Source organism: Coenobita brevimanus, chromosome 61 (genome assembly GCF_032717465.1).
Source record: "Coenobita brevimanus isolate Jiangsu-jjx chromosome 61, ASM3271746v2, whole genome shotgun sequence".
Classification (NCBI taxonomy): Eukaryota; Metazoa; Arthropoda; class Malacostraca; order Decapoda; family Coenobitidae; genus Coenobita; species Coenobita brevimanus.
Window position 1 is genome coordinate 42185153 of NC_137014.1, and position 19505 is coordinate 42204657.

The window sequence follows — 19505 nt, forward strand, 5'->3', positions numbered from 1 at the left end:
TCCTAAATACCATATGAAACGAAACTTTTGCAACAGCAGTCACAGAGTTTGAGATCCACCCCCCCCTAATTTTGGAAGACAACGTCAATACACAAAAAACATACCAGTATCTATTTATACGGGAAAACTGATATAACAGCCCAAATACTGTCAATGCCTTAACCCACCAAGGGGCAAATGTATGGCACATAACTGTAAAACTTCCAATGCAACTGTACTGTATTGGCAATACCCTTTTGTTTCCACTACCTAAACTGTTAACCTGGGTGCTTCCTATTATTCAAATAATTAGTAAATGTACACCACCACATGGATGCTAATTAGTAAATACTAAATTAAAGAGAATAAAGTAATTTTAACGGCCAAAATCATCATTCACTGTACCGGTACACAATGTATTACAAAGTCTTTCCCCACATCCACTGTTATATATTAGTTTTGAAGATAAATGGCAATTATACTGCCAATGTTGGCATTATTTGACCCTTTAAGACATAAACCAAAATACGCCTATGCCACACCAAAATACTGCAACCCACGTCCAGGATTGTGCAGGTATCAGGAAATTCCAGATGAATTTACTGCAATCTCTTCAGTGTTGGAGTCACATATACCACCTTTCCTATGATCTCTGAATAACTGTCTTTTCAGCATTCAAGGAGTCATATGTAGTACTTTTCCTATGATCTCTGAATAACTGTCTTTTCTGCATTCACGGTACAGTACTACGGTAACTAATCGTTAGTCACCATCACAATGTCTTCGCTTACTCGAGATAAGGTATCATCCAAGGTGTATATTGGCATGACATAAGCAGTTGCATTGTACAAAATTCTATCATTTCAATTCACTTCTCACAGACATGGAAAATGGATATCTTTAATGATATGTTAAACGATAATCATTCGGTTATATGTACTATAATTTTATCAAACTTCAGTAACTGAATATCCAAAACTACGGTACCACCCACTTCGCATTAGCTCAAATTAGCAAATGCTGTTGCTCAGGTTAGTCCATAGTAAACACACATCTATCCCCAAAAGCTATGATGCATGGCAAAGAGAATGACAATACTGATTAAAGGCTATGGCTGAAAATTCGTCACGTTCACCTTACCTGTGTAGTTTACATCTGACCAGCAGAAACTAATGGAAACGACAGAAAACGGTAAATCGTTCCTCCTTGTCGTTAAATGTATTAAGCTTATACATAACACAAATGCCCCGTCACCCAATTAATTTAACTGACCTAAGACGGTTTAAATGTGAGAGAGATGAAATCATCTTCGAGCAGATCAAACGAACAGACGTGAGACGTTATCACAAATGTTGCCAAAAATAATTTTACAAATTATTGAATTGAACTGAAATATTTATTGTTGTAAAAGGCACAGAGCGCTAATACAACAAAAGAAAGTGGTGGGTCTTGGCACACACCTTCTTCAGCCAATAGTTATATACGGCCCCCCCGTGGTTTTTGGAAGCAGTCACATATGCTTTGATAAAAGTAAGTTATACTCTATGTATAAAATACACAAGCATTCGTAAGATGTATTACATACAGGAGTAGGGGGCACTATAGAGTTATAAAGGAATACAGTGAACATAACAGTACCAGCCCTGGCCGAAGGTGATGACATATAGCATCGCCTTATCAGCAAGTCGGTGAGTGATATTAATTTTGTCTACTGCCAAATATCGGTGTGGTATGGTGGATATCGGATAGATCACTGCCGACTTTGTCAAGACTGCAGTAAAAAAAAAAAAATCATTATATGTGGCAATGCAGGATAAAGAACAGTATTCAAGGAGCATTTTATTCATGTTTCAGTAATGTAGCTTGTGATTTTTCCAGAGGCACCAGTTAAGCTATATAAATATGAACAACGGTAAGCCCCATTTAATGGAAAACAACCTGTATAAGTTATTAAACAAATTAGTAAAAATACCTGAAAATCTTTAGGGTAGTATCTGTTTGCGTGTAGCCAAGGGGACGTCACTTCGAAGTTTCCCTCATTTTCACAGCCGGCTCTTTGCGCAAGATTGGCCGAAAAGTAAGATTGAAAATGTTTACTGTAGTAAAGATTTACTGAGTATATCTACAACAAAAGAAGGTGGCGCTTCTTGCCACACACACACCCTTCAGCAAACAAGACATACATAGTCGGCGGTTACAGATTTGTGCAGTGAAAATGTTATGCGGGATGTTTTTAGTTCGACCTCTCGTCCTGAAAACGCGACTGAGCGGGGTCCTCTTTCCGGACTGGAAGTAAAACACCCACAAAGGAACAGGGCATAAAAACTCGGCAGTACACCTTAACACATCTATTGTCTTAGCTCAACACACCTTACAATATAAGAACAAAGAGACACTGGATATGTAATAGACAGAATAACAGAGTTGGCCTCCCAAAACAAAAGTACACAAATACATCAAGGGTAGAGCATGGTAATATTCAGATATACACAGATTGTTAGTCACTAGAGCATAACACCAGTATTATAGTTTGAGCATAATTGTCATTTAATATTCTGGACCGGATGTACTATAGGTGGATGGAATAAAGGGTCAGGTTGGTTAATATTACTATACACTTGTTATGGCGCGAGTCGCGGCACCCGGGATTGTCACTTAGCCGCGGCGACACTAATATACTGGTTTCTGTCTCTTCTCGGCCAGCCACTGGTATAGACACAATGTTTCCTTGTATCCGATCGTCTTGATGCCCGTACTTACTAATCCTTACTATCTGCCTGGGCATTCATGTATCTGTGTGTCACTTTATATTATTATTGCCCTCACTGTTCCACTGTCACTTTCACTCCTGTCTTTCTGCCTGGGCATTCATGTATCTGTGTGTCACTTTATATTATTATTGCCCTCACTGTTCCACTGTCATTTTAACTCCTGTCTTTCTGCCTGGGCATTCATGTATCTGTGTGTCACTTTATATTATTATTGCCCTCACTGTTCCACTGTCACTTTCACTCCTGTCTCTGTGGTTAAGACTTAGCGCGACGTAAGAGAGGCGTTGAAGTCGCCACTATGCCCTTGGTTCCTGGGCTAACAGAGGTGGCGTCCGGGCGTGGGAGGGGGCCCTTCTGGGGAGCCCTCCTGCAGGAGGCAATGAACCACCCGCAGGGGCGTCGTCGCCCGGGGCTGCTTCATCAGGGGGGTGCAGGGAGGCTCTCCCGTCTGGGGGCCTAGACCTGATAGGTGGCCCTCGTGCTGGGGCCTCGTCGGTGGGGTGCAGGGAGGCCCTCCGGTCTGGGGGCCTCAACCTGATAGGTGGCCCCTGGGGCTGGGGCCAAACAATTCCAGGAGACGGGCCTGCCGCCTCTTACTCCGGGCAGATGGCCGTGGGGGAGTGGGGCCCAAGCGGCCCTGCTCTGGGGCCTGCTGGCCAGCCCTGGGAGTCCGGGTGCTGTGGCCGCCTACAGGGTGGGGCGCCGTCAGGAGTAGACTGCAGCACCTCCTCTGCCGGGCGCGTGTCAGGGGCCGGGGTCGCCCAGGGGTAGGTTGCAGGACCGGGACAGGACCACGCCACCACTCTTGGAACGGCAGCACCTCCGGTGAACCACACCTGGAGGGAGAGAGAGAAGGGCGTCCCACGCAGCCGAGAGGTGGAGGGCCAGCCGCGCAAGGAACCTTCTCCTCCGGGAGAACCCCAGGAACCACAGATGAAGGGCGTACAGTGGCCGCTCCTTCCCCCACACGTACAATGGCCATTGTGGCTGTTCCGCAGTTCCTAAGGGCAGCAGCTAAAGGGCGTACAGTAGCGGCTCCTTCCCCCACATGTACAGTGGCCATTGTGGCGGTGCTGCTCCCGAAGAAGGAAGAGGCAGATGAGGGACATACAATGGCCACTCCCTCCCCAGTACGTACAGTGGCCGTTACCGTGGCTCTGCCTGCCCAATGGGAAGTAACTGAAGAGCGTACAGTGGCTGCTTCTTCCCCGGCACGTACAGTGGCCGTTACCGTGGTGTTACTCCCGTAGGAGGAGGAGGAAGTGGATGAGGGACGTACAGTGGCTGCTCCCTCCCCGACACGTACAGTGGCCATTATCATGGCTCCACTTCTTCCTTTGCCAGTCGGAGCGCGCTCAATAGCTAACGCTCCAAGGCTGTCTCCAGATGTGGCTGTAGCTGAAGGGCGTACAATGGCCGCTCCTTCCCCCACACGTACAGTGACTATTGTGGCGGCGCTACAGGGGGAAACAACTGAGGGGCGTACAATGGCCGCTCCCTCCCTGGCATATACAGTGGCTGTTACCGCGGTGTTGTTTGGGACTGAATCTGGAGCAGTCTCACCCCGAACCTGGTGAAGGCTGCTCCGCCCGCAGGGTCGTCTCTTCCTTCTGTGTGGTTGTTGTTGGGTCGGTTGGGCAGAAGAGGGACTTAAGGTAGGGGAGCCTTGGCGCCCTTCTCGCTCTGGGTCAGTCTCACCCTGACCCGGCCTGCCGTGGTGTCCTCCTGGGGTGGTGGTGGGGCTGCGGCTCGGCAGTAGGGTGGGGGGTGGCGGGGTGGTCGGTCCGGTGGCGGCGGAGATGTGTATTTTAGAAAAAAAAAAAAAAAAAAGAAGGTGAAGGGTCTTGCGGCTCTTGCCACACTCACCTTCACCAAATAGAGATGTAGTAACATACATTTAGTAAATACAACATATACTATAACATGTAAAGGAATCTGTTATGCTGGGTGTTTTTAGACCGACTTCTCGTTTTAAAGACACCAGCGACTGGGCGGGGCCCTCTTTCTAGACCGGAAATAGAACACTTACAGAGGAACAGGGCATAAAAACTCTGCATGACACCTTAACACATATATTGCCTTGATCCAACTTCCTTACAATATACATACAATGGTACACTGAATGTGGATTGGGTATAGTGACCGGTTAGTTAATTTTGGTATATCACATAGGCACTGTGCATACACCTGAGTTATTACACATGACAATGGTAACACTGTTGATATACTCGGTCCCGTGGACTCTGTGTGGTATACTGGTCTCTTTGCACTTGGGTATCGCCACACACTAGTATATTACTCTGGGTCTGGGGTGCTTAGGTACTAACACAGCACTCTGAGTAGACTGGGGTAGAGACACTTTACCAGTGCTGGGAACGCTACTAATAAAAAGTACAGTAGTGGCGCTCCCATTCCCATTACTAGCTAGAAAAAGTAGTGGCATTACTGGTTTTGCTACTTGATACGAAATGTAGCGGCGCTCCTGGTGCTTTGGATAAGAAAAAGGTACATGAAGGAAAGGTTAACAAAATTAAAATATGCGCCTCTGCCGCCGGACCCCCCACCCCGCTGCAGAGCTGCAGCCCTACCCCCACTTCAGGAGGGCACCACGGTGGGCCAGGTCAGTGTGAGACTGGCCGAGAGCGAGAAGGGTGCCGGGGCTCCCCTACCTCGAGTCCCTCTTCCCCTCAACCTACCCAACTGTGACAACGCAGGAATGAAAGATGACAACATGGACGGAGCAGCCCTCACCAGGATCGGGGTGGGACTGCTCCAGATACAGTCCCAAGCAACACCGCGGTAACGGCCATCGTACGTACCTGGGAGGGAGCGGCCACCGTATGCCCCTCAGTTGCTTCCCCCTGTAGAGCCATGGTGACGGCCACCATACGCCCCTCAGCTACAGCCACATCTGGAGACCGCCACTGTGTGCTAGCTATTGGGCACACAACGACAGGCAAAGGCAGGAGGAGTGGAACTGCAACAATGGCCACCGTATGTGTTGGGGAGGGAATGGCCACAGTACATCCCTCATCCACCTCCTCCTTCTCCTACGGGAGTAGCTCCGCGGCAACGGCCACCGTACATACCGGGGAGGGAGGGGGCACCGTACGCCCCTCAGCTACTTCCCACTGGGCAGGCAGAGCCGCGACAATGGCCACCGTACATGTCGGGGAGGGAATCCCTCACCTGCCTCTTCCTCCTTCGGGAGCAGGATCGCAGTAACAGCAACTGTACATACCGGGGAAGGAAGGGCCACTGTACATCCTTTTGCTGCTGCCCTTAGAGACTGTGGAACCGCAACAACGGCCACGGTACATGTTGGGGAAGAAGCAGCCACCGTACGCCCTTTGCCTGCAGTCTCGAGGGTTCTCCCAGAGGGGAAGGTCCCTTACGTGACTGGCTCACTACCTCTCAGCTGCGTGGGACACCCTTTGTTCTCTCCCTCCAGGTGTGGTTCCCCGGAGGTGCTGCCATTCCAGGAGTGGTGGCAAGGTCCTGTTCCTGACCTGCAGCCGGCCCCTGGATGACGCTGGCCCCTGACAGACGCCCCGTAGAAGAGGTGCCACAGTCTGCTCCTGACGGTGCCCCGCTCTGTAGGCGACCGCAGCACCAGGCCTCCCAGGGCCAACCAGCGGACCCCAAGGTGGGACCGTGCAGGCCCCACTCCCCGTCGGCCCTCCGCCCGGAGTAAGAGACGGCAAGCCCGACTCCTGAAGCTGTTTGGCCCCAGACCCGAGGGCCACCCATCAGGTCTAGGCCCCCAGATGGAAGGGCTTCCCTGCACCCCAGCTACGAAACGTACCCGGGCAGTGATGCCCCCGAGAGTTGTGCACTGTCTCCTGAGGAGAGCTCTCCCGAGGGGCCCCCCTCCGTTCACCCCAGGAATAAGCGGCCTAGTGACGTTTTCTCCCACCTCTCAAGCCGTGTCAGAACCTAAGTGAATGTGACAGTAAAACAGTAATAATATACTAGAAATTGACGATCAGTGCATATAAACACAAGGGCAGAAACCTATGGTCAGTAAACATGAATAGCAAGGTGAATGTGATATACCAAAGTACTGTGCCTATACCCAAGCCCTACGGAACCATGGAGACGTATCAGAGGCGCCCTGAGATTAACTAAGACCAGCCCGTAAGGACAGAACCAGTAAACAGTGTCGCCGCGGCTAAGTGACATTCCCGTTTGGTGTGACTCAGGTACAGACAGTGCACCCATGTAATGCTCCCTGGCATTTTCATTCACCAATACACAGTCAGTTGCTGATTCACTCCCCTTTCCAGTCCATGCCACGCGTCCCCCTGCAGTTGTTACATTCAGGTTCAGTGGGTCATTCTCCTCAGCAAACTCATTAGCAGTTGTCCATTTACATTTACCGGTACTTCAGTTCTCCAAAGATTCCAATATGATCATTCATATCCCCATTACAACCATTTGCTCATGGCTGTTGCCTACTTTCAATCTGTTTTTTATACCATCTATCTATCTATCTATCTATTGCCAGACGCCTTAATCCCACACGGGGTGGCCACAAACAAATCGTCTCCACGTCGCTGTCCCCCGCCATTTCACTGCCCTGCTCCCAGCTCACACACCCCTCCCTCATATGCCTCTCCACTCCATCCCTCCATCTCATCCTTGGCCTCCCCCTCCCCCTCTCCCACTCCACCTCATTCACATACACTCTCCTCGTCAATCTCTCAACTTTCCATCCTCTCCACATGGCCAAACCACCTCATTGTGTTTCTCCTACCGCTTCCTATCACATCCACATCCACACCACAACGCTCCTTCACATCCTAATTTGTCAGTCTGTCTCTCCATGTGACGCCACATGCTCCTCTCAAACAACTCTTCCACTGCTGTCACTCTTGACTTGTGTCCCTCCAACAAGGTTCAAGCTTCGCTTCCATACGTTGGAGTTGGTATCACAATACTGTCATGTAGTAACTTTTTCACTTCCATGCTCACTTCCCTGTTTCTTATCACTGCTTTCAAGGAACCAGCAACCTTTCGTCCTTGTTGCACCCTTTCAAGCACTTCACCCTCCAAGCTTCCATCCTTACTCATCACACAACCCAAGTACTTAAACGTACTCACATTTTCCATTTCCTCATCATCCAGCCTCACTGTACATTCACTGACTTCACCTTTCTTGAAGACCATAACTTTACTCTTCCCTACACTGACCTTTAGATTCCGTTTCTTACACACTCTCCCAAACTCATCCACCAAGCCTTGCAGCTCCCCTTCGTCTTCACTTAACAACACAGTATCATCTGAAAACAACAGTACAGGGAGTTTCCAAACAGTGCCCTCTCTCATTAGGGCCACTCCAACATCCACTTCCCTACCTCGTATCTCTTTTATAACCCACATCCATATACAGATTGAACAGCCATGGAGACATGTCACATCCCTGTTTCAACCCAATCTTCAAATAGAAAAATTCACTCAGTTCACTATCCACACGCACTGCAGCCATAGCGACCTCATAAATACTCTTTACAGCATTCAACAACTTCTCATCTACTTCATATATTCGTAAGACTTTCCACAATCCTTGTCTATCCACCATGTCATATGCTTTCTCCAAAGCCATGAAGGCCGCATACAACTTCTTTCCCATCTCTAGAAACGTTTCCATTAAGGATCTGAGAATGAATAGCTGATCTACACAACCTCTTCACTTCCTAAAACCTCCCTGTTCTTCTCCAACTAATTCCTCTGTTATTTCCCTAACTCAGTCAATAAGTATCCTTTTCCTATTACACTAAGAAGACAAATGCCCATATGATTACCACACACTTCTTTTTCCCCTTTTCCTTTGTACAAGGGAATAATTATACCTGACTTCCCAATCATCCGGGGATCTACCTTCCTCCCAGGCCAACCTGCACATCTTCCACATCCATTCTACTACTATCTCTCCCCCATGCTTCAGCATTTCACCACACACTCCATCAATTCCTTGGGCTTTCCCCATTTTGACTTTCTTCATTGCTTCTACAACTTCCATCCTACTGATTTCCTCCTCTCTTCTCACATCCCTCCTTCTCCCAGCCATTCCCCAGCCACTTATACTCGCATTACTTTCATTCTCTGTGTTCAGCAATTCATTAAAGTGTTCTCCATCTGCTCACTTTTTCTCTTCTCCACTAATAATCTACCGTTTTTATCTTTCACTCCCTGACTATTTTCATTGCCACCCTGTCTAACTTCTTTACCTCCTTCCAGAACATTTTCTTACAGTCCCTCCACTTTGCACTCAAAGTCTGATTTAATGAAATTCAAGTCCTTAAACTGTTCCATGCCCCAGCGAGGATTTGAACCTGGGTCCGGCAGGACTGCAGGCCACCTCTCTACCGATTGAGCCACCGCCTCCCCCAGTTGCTCAGTGACGAAATGTTTGGTGACCAGATTGACAAACTGTCTGCGCTCTCATGGTATAACAAGATCGAATGTTTCGTAGTCTCATTTTCACAATTATTACCTCTCTACCAATTGAATACAAGGTAAAAGGAAGTCTGAAGGTGCTTCTGGAAAGTGATCAACCACTGGACCCTCCTGCCTCCACCTAACCTTGCAGAAAAAACAACGGGCAGACTCGTTTTGTTTTCAATAAAGTAAGTTTGTCTAGACAGATACGGATAAATCAGTTACTTCACGGTAGATCTGGCTGCATGTCTCCACTGCCCGTCCTTGAACTTAGTTATATATCAGGGGAACTCCATTACATGATGAGATGTCACTATATCAGGGGACCTACATTACATGATAAGATGTCACTAGACTTCTCAGGTGTTACTCAGGTGGTTAGAGAAGTACTAAGTAGTCTGTTGTTTAATAGGACGCAAGTTTAACCCAGGCTGAAGCAGGGTTTGGTTTAATGGTTTGAATATCGTAAAGACTTTACTAACTGTTCACAAGACCTACCGACATGTCAAATATAAACCCCAATAAACCATTATACCAGTCATAAATGAGGCAGCGCTTGCATGTATTCATTATGTACTGTGGGTATTATCGCCGAAATGGTAGCCTGTGAAAGAGGGTGGATCATATGGAACGTAGGACGACTGCTGGACCTTATGGAAACCTTTTAAAGCCAATGTTCAGGTGAAAAAAAAAAAAAAACTAGATTCTAGGGCTTCAGGATTCTAATATGAGGTTTCTTTAAAGTAGCCAAGTGTACGGGCGTGGAGCATGGGCTAAAGACCCTAATATTGGGCTTTGCTAAATTCGCCAGAGTCTACGGAAGTGAAGTACATCGTTTCCGAAAATCATTATTGAGACGGACCAGGCAGCTCCTTGAGATGTCCCATATCTAAAGGTAGCCTCAAATTTCTTCTTAAAACAAGGATTTGTATTTGCAGAAAGAACCAAGCGACACGGGAAGTTTCTAAAAACCCTCCTTGTCCATCCTGCAAAAACATTTGACTTACGAAGTTGATGGTAAGTTTCCAGCCTTTACTCTCGAGAATCCTGCAAATACATCACACTGAGTTGCAACAAGAGTCACTGGTCTGACTCAGTACCACTTTTGAATAGGTAGTCATGATGTTATTTGGGGGTTTTGATCTCCAGTGAGTGCTTTTGAAGAACTGGCGCTTTTGAGAAACAATAAATGAAATCCGACGTTGTGGAAACGTTAACGGTTGGACAAGAACGAAGGGATTCAGTTTTAAAAGCTGTCAGAAGGTCAAGGTCACAGGGCAAGGACAAAGTCTGACCTGCCTGTCTGTGTGTGAACAAATCAGATAAAACAGTTTTGAGATAATTTGTATCAGACTTAGAGGATGGGTTGAGGATTATCCAAGGAGTTACCTTATTATTTTTGAAAACAGTAGGTTAAAGGTCAAGATTACATGGCAAGGTACAGTTAAAAACTCGTTATTCGATTCAGATGTAATTTTGCGGAGGGGTTCAGGCTAAGCCAGAGATACAGTAGAGATTTGGTTATGGGAACTGTCAAGATTCAAAGTCACAGGGAAGTCAGGTCAGACAGTGTTTATCTGATTTGAAACAAAGTTGATGGAAGGGTTATGGGTTAGGCAAGAAGATTCGATTTTGAGAGCAGTTAGTTGAAGTGCAAGGTCACAGGGCAAGTTTTCGGCCCTCAGACCAGTTGGTGGGCGTGGGTGCTGCATTCTCTCTCTTCTCCTTCTTGCTGTTTATTATTATAGCCGGGTAAAGCAAAATTTTAATTTTATTCTTTTCCTCTGAAATAGCCTACAGGCAATGGCTGACGCTGACGGGTTTTGGAGCGAAATAGCAAACTTCCGAAGGCTACTTCTTTCAAATGGTGGAGGCTTTGACCCCAGAGTGGCAGAATCTCCAAGTGATGAGGACTGTAGAAGGTCAGTTGGTATACTCTCTCTCTCTCTCTCTCTCTCTCTCTCTCTCTCTCTCTCTCTCTCTCCCTCTGAACTTGAGGTGCTGTAGAGTGACACCTTCATTTAGTGGTACCAATACCACCGGGCGGCTCATCTGTCTGGTTATACAAATTTCTCTTAACTACTTCCCTGTCCCCTGAAAAATTAACGGACAGCAGAAGTGCATCTTTAGCCTGCAGTTCGTCGAGTTCACGTTTTTGAAGAACCTGGGGCCACAGAAACAACTCTAACTAGGTCTAAAACTGCCATGTCTCCGTCTTGAATGTTAATACGTAACAATAGATTAATACAGTAATACGGAGCAAGTCATCAAGAAATGCTATGGAAAGGACGGAGAACCTTCGTATCGAAGTCTTCTGCTACTGAGCTGCAAAAACAAAATCTGGGCCAAGTTAAGATTTAAAAAAAAAAGTTAATCTCCTCATTCCCTTTAGAACGATGACTAACTTTAAGCATTGATATTTCCGCAAGACTTTTCAGTTTTGGAGAGAACTTACCTCCAAGAGGTCTCCCCGAAGCCGAGTGAAATCGTTACTTCTGGAGGAAGCAAAAACTAGATAGATAATTCTATATATATATATATATATATATATATATCTATATATATATATATATATATATATATCTAAATATATAGAAAGATATAGATATATATATATAATGCATAACCAGATTCAAGGGGCTAAAGCCTAATAGGAATAAATACTTGTTTTTTGTGCAGTTTTCCAACAACAAAAATAGAAATACAATTTGTATTACCAAATGATGCTGGCATAGCCTACTAACCCTTCAGCTGTTATGGGTTAAATCATTTGGCATTTGCTGGATACAGAGAACAGTGTTCGTAATTCCCAGCCTGTAAATCACTTTCACCTGTATAAAATCGTTGTATGTTACCTGGATTAGATTACTAGAGTTGTCCCGTCCTTGAGAGTGATAACTGTGTTTGTACTGACATTTACTTGATAGACAGACCTTAACAAACGACCTGTCACTGATAACGCCTCTCTCTCTCTCTCTCTCTCTCTCTCTCTCTCTCTCTCTCTCTCTCTCTCTCTCTCTCTCTCTCTCTCTCTCTCTCTCTCTCTCTCACAGGAGTGTGTTGGCTGGGTGCGAAAAGGTTGTGGAGACTGTAGTTCAAAGCATCAGTAGAGGAGAGGCACCTGTCCTTAGGGTACCACGACCACCACGCACGTAAGTACCCCCCCCACACACACACGTATTGCTCTATAGTATAAAGTAGGTACTATCAGGGATGGATCGGGGGGGGGATGCATCCCCCCCACCGGCCATGCATCATTGAATAAAGAGGCAATTTCAACATTGAAATATCAGTATGTCGCTTCAAGTCTTTGGCTGAATCAGCGAATCAGACCCCCCCCTCCGAAAATTCCTGGATCCACCCCTGGGTACTATCGACAAAATTCCTGTCGCCTACGCTGCTTTGCTTTCCATGAACTTTAACTCTTTGGACATAAAGCTGGTTGTATCTGCACCAGAGGATGATGATGATGATAATAATGATTTTATCTGGTCAGTCAACGGTGCTTTGAGTGTCGTTTGCTTCGGTTTCAAGAGACAGATTTTCAAGGCCTATGGGAAGATAGACAAGAGAGGCATCAGGAATTTTATTGCTAATAGTACGTGCAAAAGAGAAGGAAGGGAATCTGTTGCCTCTTCACTGATTCAGCATCTGATACTGTCATCATCACTTTATTAACATTTTTAGTTTTTGTATTTAAGTTCAGAAAACAGAGTGCGTTACCCAAGATAAGTCGTAACAATGAGAGGATTAAGTATAATCTTTTCACCCACAAATTTTTAACCACTGACCGTATAAAGCTGTATTTGCTGAAGGAGGTGTGTGGCAAGACCCACCACCTTCTTTTGTTGTGTAAATACTCTGCATACAGTATCTGTACAACAATTAATACTCAGTCAATCAAACGTATACTATAGCCAACATATACTAAAGAGTGTGTGGCTACACTCACGATTTTATAACCACAAACTGTATATTTATCTTGGTGGTAGAATTAGGTGTGCGGCAAGACCCATCACCTTCTTTTGTTGTATAAATGCTTTGTATTTTTGGAACAGTAAATATTTCAAATCAGATCAGATCAACCTTTTTTTCTTTTCTTTTTTGTTTTGTTTTTTCTTTATCCAGTGAGGGTCGCAGTGGGTCAGACGAGGGAGCAGGGGAGGCTCTAGTAAGCTGGGGTGAACGGAGGAGCACAAGACGGTTCTCTCTCCTTCTGCACACACTGGCTCAGGCCTATGCACATGTAGCCTCGCACACCTTTGCCACTCGCAGGTGAGAGAGAGAGAGAGAGAGAGAGAGAGAGAGAGAGAGAGAGAGAGAGAGAGAGAGAGTAAACTAAAGAAGGGAAACACAGGCGGGTTATGGTTAGGCAACTACATGAATCAGAAACACTCACAGACGGGGCTAGTTTCGTATGCTGCAGGGAAGAAGAGGCAGTAAGACGGAATGGACGCAAGTGAGAAAAGATGAGAGACAACGACAGACGGAACTGGGGAAATAGAAAAGAGAGATAGGCGCGACGGAGAGATATGAAAGAGATGCCAAGAAGAAAGATATCTGAAGAAGGGAAGGAGAAAACTTAGAGTGAGAGATAGGAGGGAACTGGAAACTATGAGACAGCAACGGAGGTGACATGAGACTGGAGAGACATGGTAGGAAGAAAAATGTACGAAGAAGCGAGAGGGGAAAAAAAAAATAGGAAAAGGGTCGGGGGAAGCAATGAGAAACAAGAATAATTAATTAGAAAAAAAAAAGATAACAAACAAGAATTACTAGCTCTGAGAGAAGCAGTCACCAGTGCACATGTGAAATACAGTGAGAGGCACAGTGAGATACGAATAAACGTTTGTGTGTGTGTGTGTGTGTGAGAGAGAGAGTAAGAGTGTGTGAGAGTGCGAGTGTGCGAGTGTGTGACTGTGTGAGAGTGTGAGTGTATGAGAGTGTGTGAGTGTATGAGAGTATGTGAGTGTATGAGAGTGCATGAGAGTGTATGAGTGAATGTGAGAGTATGCGAGTGCGAGTGAGAGTGTGAGCGTGAGTGTGAGTGTGAGCGAGCGTGAGTGAGTGAGAGAGTGTGTGTGTGTGTGTGTGTGTGTGTGTGTGTGTGTGTGTGTGTGTGTGTGTGTGTGTGTGTGTGTGTGTGTGTGTGTGTGTGTGTGTGTGTGTGTGTAAGAGAGAGAGAGAGAGAGAGAAATTTATTCTCGTCTTGTTATCTTCAACTAATTTCATTTAATTCTTGCCTTGAAGGAATTAATTAAACTGAACTTAAATGTCAGGAGGCAGCAACAGAAACTAGCAATTGTCACCGGATTGAAGGGGATAGGCTAACCCCATAACCTAACCCAAGCGTCTCATCCTCACTCCCGATACTCATTTTAGAGACGTGTACTACCAGTTCGTGGGGCTGTACCATTGCCAAGGCACCCTGGACCGGTCAGCGGAGGACGTGAGCCGGTTACTTGGTGTACCGCGGGATTCACTACACCTCACCATTACCGGGAAGGGACTTGTGGCCGGCTGTCTCTCGTACATCACACACGATGGCACCAGGGTTAATGTGGCATGTGCTGCTAATGGTGAGTACATGCGGTGTGTGTCTTTGTCCATCTATATGTTTGTCGTTGTCACCAGCAGCAGCAGCAACAACACCTTTCTCATCATCGTTTTCGTCAGGGACATTATCATCACCATCACGCTTGTCATCATCATCATCTATCACTATAAACATCACTGACATTTGTTTGTGTCAGCCTCACCGTCTGTCTGCATGCCTGTCTAAAATCATGAGTCTTCGTCATCGTTATTGCCTCTCATCCCCTTCAATATGTGGGTTTTATACACATTCATTTTGTCACTTGCAATCGCAGCCTGTGGCGTGGCAATGTACTTCATGATATTTACAGTGTATTTATGCAGCTCACATACCTCTGATAAAGGGATCTCGTATTTTCATTAGGTCGTGTAAAATTTACACTGGTGTATTATGCTAATTATATATAATACATTAAAATCTTATGGGCGCGATAACTCAAGTATTTTATTCAAGCCAATAATAGAGGACTGTTCAGCTGTCCCTGCTGTTCATGACGAAAAATGTAGACTATTTTTCAGACGATAGTGAGTATAGGAGAGTAAGAATGTTAATGCCGTCACCATTAACCCTCTTATGGTCGGGACATCCTTAGTATTCTAATCCAGCTGACATTAGGGGACTTAATTGAACCTTGAGTAAGTTAAAGAAGCCTGATTGTCCTAAGACAACCTTGCAGACTAAGTAAGAATTGCTGTAAAATTTTACATGTTCGCACACTCCTTACTTCACGTGGGGAAATTAAACATAGCTGTCATCTGTATTCTGTCACTGTGTCTGGCGCTGTAGCTTTCATCATGTTCCTCATAAACGACGAAATATATTTTAGTCGAACTTCACATGCATATCGGGATTTATTTGGAAAATGCTGCTTTCAAGCAAACAGCAGATTTGTTCCCCCTCCCGTGATAATCATAGAATATACACAATATAGTAAATCATCAGCCCTCGAATGAACAGAGAAGGAAGGTATAATTTTCCCATGTTCGTACTCCCTGTACTGTGTGTGTGTGTGTGTGTGTGTGTGTGTGTAGGTAATTAGACTCATAAACGACTGGAATTAAGCAATTATTTTAATTCTATGGTTTATTATCCGGAGCTCAGTGACAGAATAGGACAACAGTACACCAATTCCTCCTTTACTTAGCACTCCTTGGTGACTAGCGCCATATTCTAGTGAAAAGCCTTTGTCAGTCAGTGGCAAAATGATACAGTGCATTCTTTCCATAGTACTTTTACCAGAATGTAGTTCTTTCACCTTAAATTGGCGCATGTTTTCTTCTTTTTGTAACTATTTCACGTAGCTCAATGGCAGAAAAAGACAGTGCTTCGGCTCTGCATCCATTCCATAGCGCGTCTTCGTGACTAGCATCATACTCTGATGTTAATTTCTTGTTGCAACTCAGCATTCAAGATGGAGAGATGAGAACTTTAGGCCAAGTTAGAGTAAAATGAGTATAGAGCCATAATTTATAATGTTAATCTCTTGTTACAGCTCATCGTTCAAAATGGGGACAATGGAATGTTAGGCCAAATGTAAGCTGGACAAACTATAAAATATTATCTATACGCTGATGAGAACATAATATTTATTTCACCTGTACTGCATTATCAGGTGTGGGCGTGCCAGAAAGTGTGGGCGGGCTGAGTGGGGTGACTTCGGATGCCCGCTATATCCTGGTGGTGGAGAAAGACGCAACTTTCCAGCGATTGTTGGAGACTCAGTTCCATCACACCTACGGGCCTGCCATCTTAATTACGGTGAGGGGGAGAGGGGATAGGAGGATGGGAGGGAGTAGAGGTAGATGGGCGAGAGGAAAAGAACAGAGAGAAGAATGGGAGGGAGGAAAACACAGAGGAAATGGTAGAAATAAGAAAAAGATAAAAGGGAAGGAGTCACAGAGGCAACAGACTGGAGTAAAAGATAGAAGGGAGAGACAAAGAAAAAAAATTGGGGGGAGGGAGGGAAGTATTCTCGGTCTCAAGTTATTTTCATGAACAAGTGTTGTCCATGTCTAGGGGAAGGGCTACTTCAGACCTACCCACCTACGCATTTTAAGCAACTTTCTCTCATGTACCCTTCTACAGTATCCTCCATTTTCATCCATCCATACTTTTTCCTTCAAGCTCATTCTGTCATTCTGATAAGCTTCTCTCATATCCCCTCAACTGGATCTTTCTGCATTTTATCTGCCATATCGTTTTTGATTTCCCATCATCTTTCTGCCATCAAAGTGTGGTCTCTTTACATAGGGTAAGGGCTACCCCGACCTGCTCACCCGTCAATTCCTACATCGTCTGCGCCTGGCTCTAGCTCTGCCTGTCCTCTGCCTCACTGATGCTGACCCCTACGGCCTCCACATTGCTGTTGTATACAAGTTTGGCGCCTTGGTTAGTCAACACTCAACACTTTACTTATGTACACAGGAAAATTGCTTCTCTTTGTATCCCCGTGATAATAATGATAATATAGGATAACGAAAATGAAAAGTAGCATTAAATGCTGGTGATATACCGTGTAAGATAAACAAAAATAAGGATGATAAAAAAGGGTTAAGGTAATGATGGCAACATAATGATGGATCATTATTAGGAGAATAACGATGGTTAAAGATGGTAGGGAGAATAACGACAGTGATAATGATAATAAATAATGAAGATACCGATGGTTATGATTACCATGACAACAAAGGCGATGAAAGCAATGGTGTTAATGACATTAAAGATGATAATGACGATGATAACGATGGTAGTGCTACTGATAATATATGGTTATGTTACTGATAAAAATAACCTTCCTCCAACCCGCTGTCCAGGCTCGTGATGAAGTAGGTCTAAGCGTGTCATGCTTGGCGTGGATAGGCATATTACCCTCTGAGCTGCCTCATCTCCACCTACCTACCCCTGCCTGCCAACCCCTCACCCCAAGGGACCACGGCAAGCTGGCCACCCTCGCTGCACACCCCGCCCTCACACCCCCGTGGATTCACCAGGTTAGTTGATCCCAAGGCCTATCTAGTTAGGCCTTGGCGGTCCATTCTACAGGAACGTAGAACACGTAACACATTATATTGTCGAACTTCTCATTACATTTCACATCGTCACACCTCATAGTTTCACATCACACACTAAGAAACTCCATACTGTCATACCGCACGCACGAGACCCTATAGGGTCTCTACTGCACACTGCCAAACCTCACACTTCACACTGCACACCACTCAGCCAAGTCTCACACTGTCATACCTCAACCTGTCCCCTCACCCTCAGAGACCATGGCAAGCTGACCACCCTATCTGTCCACGCTGCTCTCACACCACATTGTATACATCAGGTTAGGTTAGGTTAGGTTCTATTGCTTCGTTATTTATAGTAAGGAGGTGAATTACAGCCTTTTCACCTTAACTTGGCCCAAACTTCTACATTTTTGTAATGTATTTCACGTAGTTCGTTGGCAGAAAAAGGCAGTGCAACAGCTCAACATCTTTCCACAGCACTTCTTCGTGGCTAGTATTATATTCTAATGTTAATCTGCTGTTACAACTGAACATTCAAGATGGTTGGATAGCAATTTTAGGCAATGTCAGAGTGAAACAGAGTATAGGCTAGTATTTATGTTCGCAACTGTCCAAGGTGTTGACATTTATCCGGCCTCGTACTACCAGGTGTTCATTGTCATACCTCGTACTGCCACACCTCACATTACCGCACCTCAGTCTCTTATTGTACCCTCTGTAGACAATATAAGTTTACAATGAAAATAGCAGACAAACAAACAAATAAACATCACACAAACAAACATCACAAACAAACATCACACACAAACATCACTCAAACAAACATCAAACAAACAAACATCACAAACAAACAAACATCACAAACAAACAAACATCACACAAATAATCACACAAACAAACAATCACAAACATCAGACAAACAAACACAAACATCACACAAACAAACAAACAAACATCACAAATAAACATCACACAAACATCAAACAAACAAACATCACACAGACATCAAACAAACATCACACAAACATACACAAACAAACAAACATCACACAAACAAACATAACACAAACAAACATCACAAACAAACATCACACAAACACAAACATCAAACAAACACAAACAAAAACGCACCCGCACCCACACTCACACTCACACTCACTCCCACTCCCACTCCCACTCCCTCTCTCTCTCTCTCTCTCTCTCTCTCTCTCTCTCTTAATATTAGTTTTCCTATTCCTCTACAGGTGAGAGAGCAGCAACGTCTGGGGTACAAGGCAGAAATACAGAGCCTCACCCATATAGCCCAGGACTACCTCACCGCTGCCTACCTACCATCCAAACTACGCCAGGGGGGTTGGGTGTTGTAGGGTGGAGAGAGAGAGAGAGAGGAGGGGGGGAGGAAATCAAGAAAGTAATGTGAAACGGATAAGAGTGAAAGGAAAGCGTCTGAGTACAAGGAATTTTAAAAAATGGAATCAGTACACAATAAATTTTTCTGAGTACGTCAAATGATGAGTTAAAGCCTCCACAACGATGGCGTCTTCAGGGGGAGTTTATTCTTACCACAACCAAGCAATTCTGTTCATCTTAGGAAAGACCTCGTGATGAAGGGGCTAACAAAGAAGGCCAAATCTATCTCCTCCAGGTCGAAAGTTCCCTCATTTAAGTGTAACATGAATAATATAGAAAAGTACATCCATGGAC

The 19505-nt window shown here is 45.2% G+C and overlaps 2 protein-coding genes across 4 annotated transcripts in view; one reads left to right on the forward strand and one right to left on the reverse strand.

Annotated features, from left to right (window-relative positions):
- LOC145403543 (saccharopine dehydrogenase-like oxidoreductase) overlaps positions 1-1300 on the reverse strand; it is an 84012-nt gene extending 82712 nt beyond the window's left edge. For all 3 annotated transcript variants that reach the window (XM_080275217.1, XM_080275216.1, XM_080275215.1), the window contains exon 1: positions 1252-1300. In XM_080275217.1, coding sequence (XP_080131343.1) covers positions 1252-1286 — 35 coding nt within the window. In that variant the 5' untranslated portion in view covers positions 1287-1300. The remainder of the gene's footprint in view (positions 1-1251) is intronic.
- A 3959-nt stretch (positions 1301-5259) lies between these two features.
- mei-W68 (meiotic W68) lies at positions 5260-19168 on the forward strand. The gene is made up of 11 exons (XM_080275458.1): positions 5260-5401; positions 6351-6690; positions 10660-10752; positions 10985-11113; positions 12245-12343; positions 13320-13466; positions 14574-14770; positions 16400-16545; positions 17038-17175; positions 17601-17777; positions 19046-19168. The coding sequence occupies exons 1-11, from the start codon at positions 5260-5262 to the stop codon at positions 19166-19168; spliced, it is 1731 nt and encodes a 576-aa protein (XP_080131584.1).
- The last annotated feature ends 337 nt before the right edge of the window (positions 19169-19505 follow it).

What these genes read in the sequence shown, in the direction of transcription:
- mei-W68 (XM_080275458.1), top strand. Translation starts at nt 5,260, where the DNA reads ATGAAGGAAAGGTTAACAAAATTAAAATATGCGCCTCTGCCGCCGGAC. An exon ending in GGCCTGCCATCTTAATTACG is followed by an intron (nt 16,546 to 17,037) that starts GTGAGGGGGAGA and finishes CTCTTTACATAG; the next exon opens with GGTAAGGGCTACCCCGACCT. An exon ending in CACCCCCGTGGATTCACCAG is followed by an intron (nt 17,778 to 19,045) that starts GTTAGTTGATCC and finishes ATTCCTCTACAG; the next exon opens with GTGAGAGAGCAGCAACGTCT.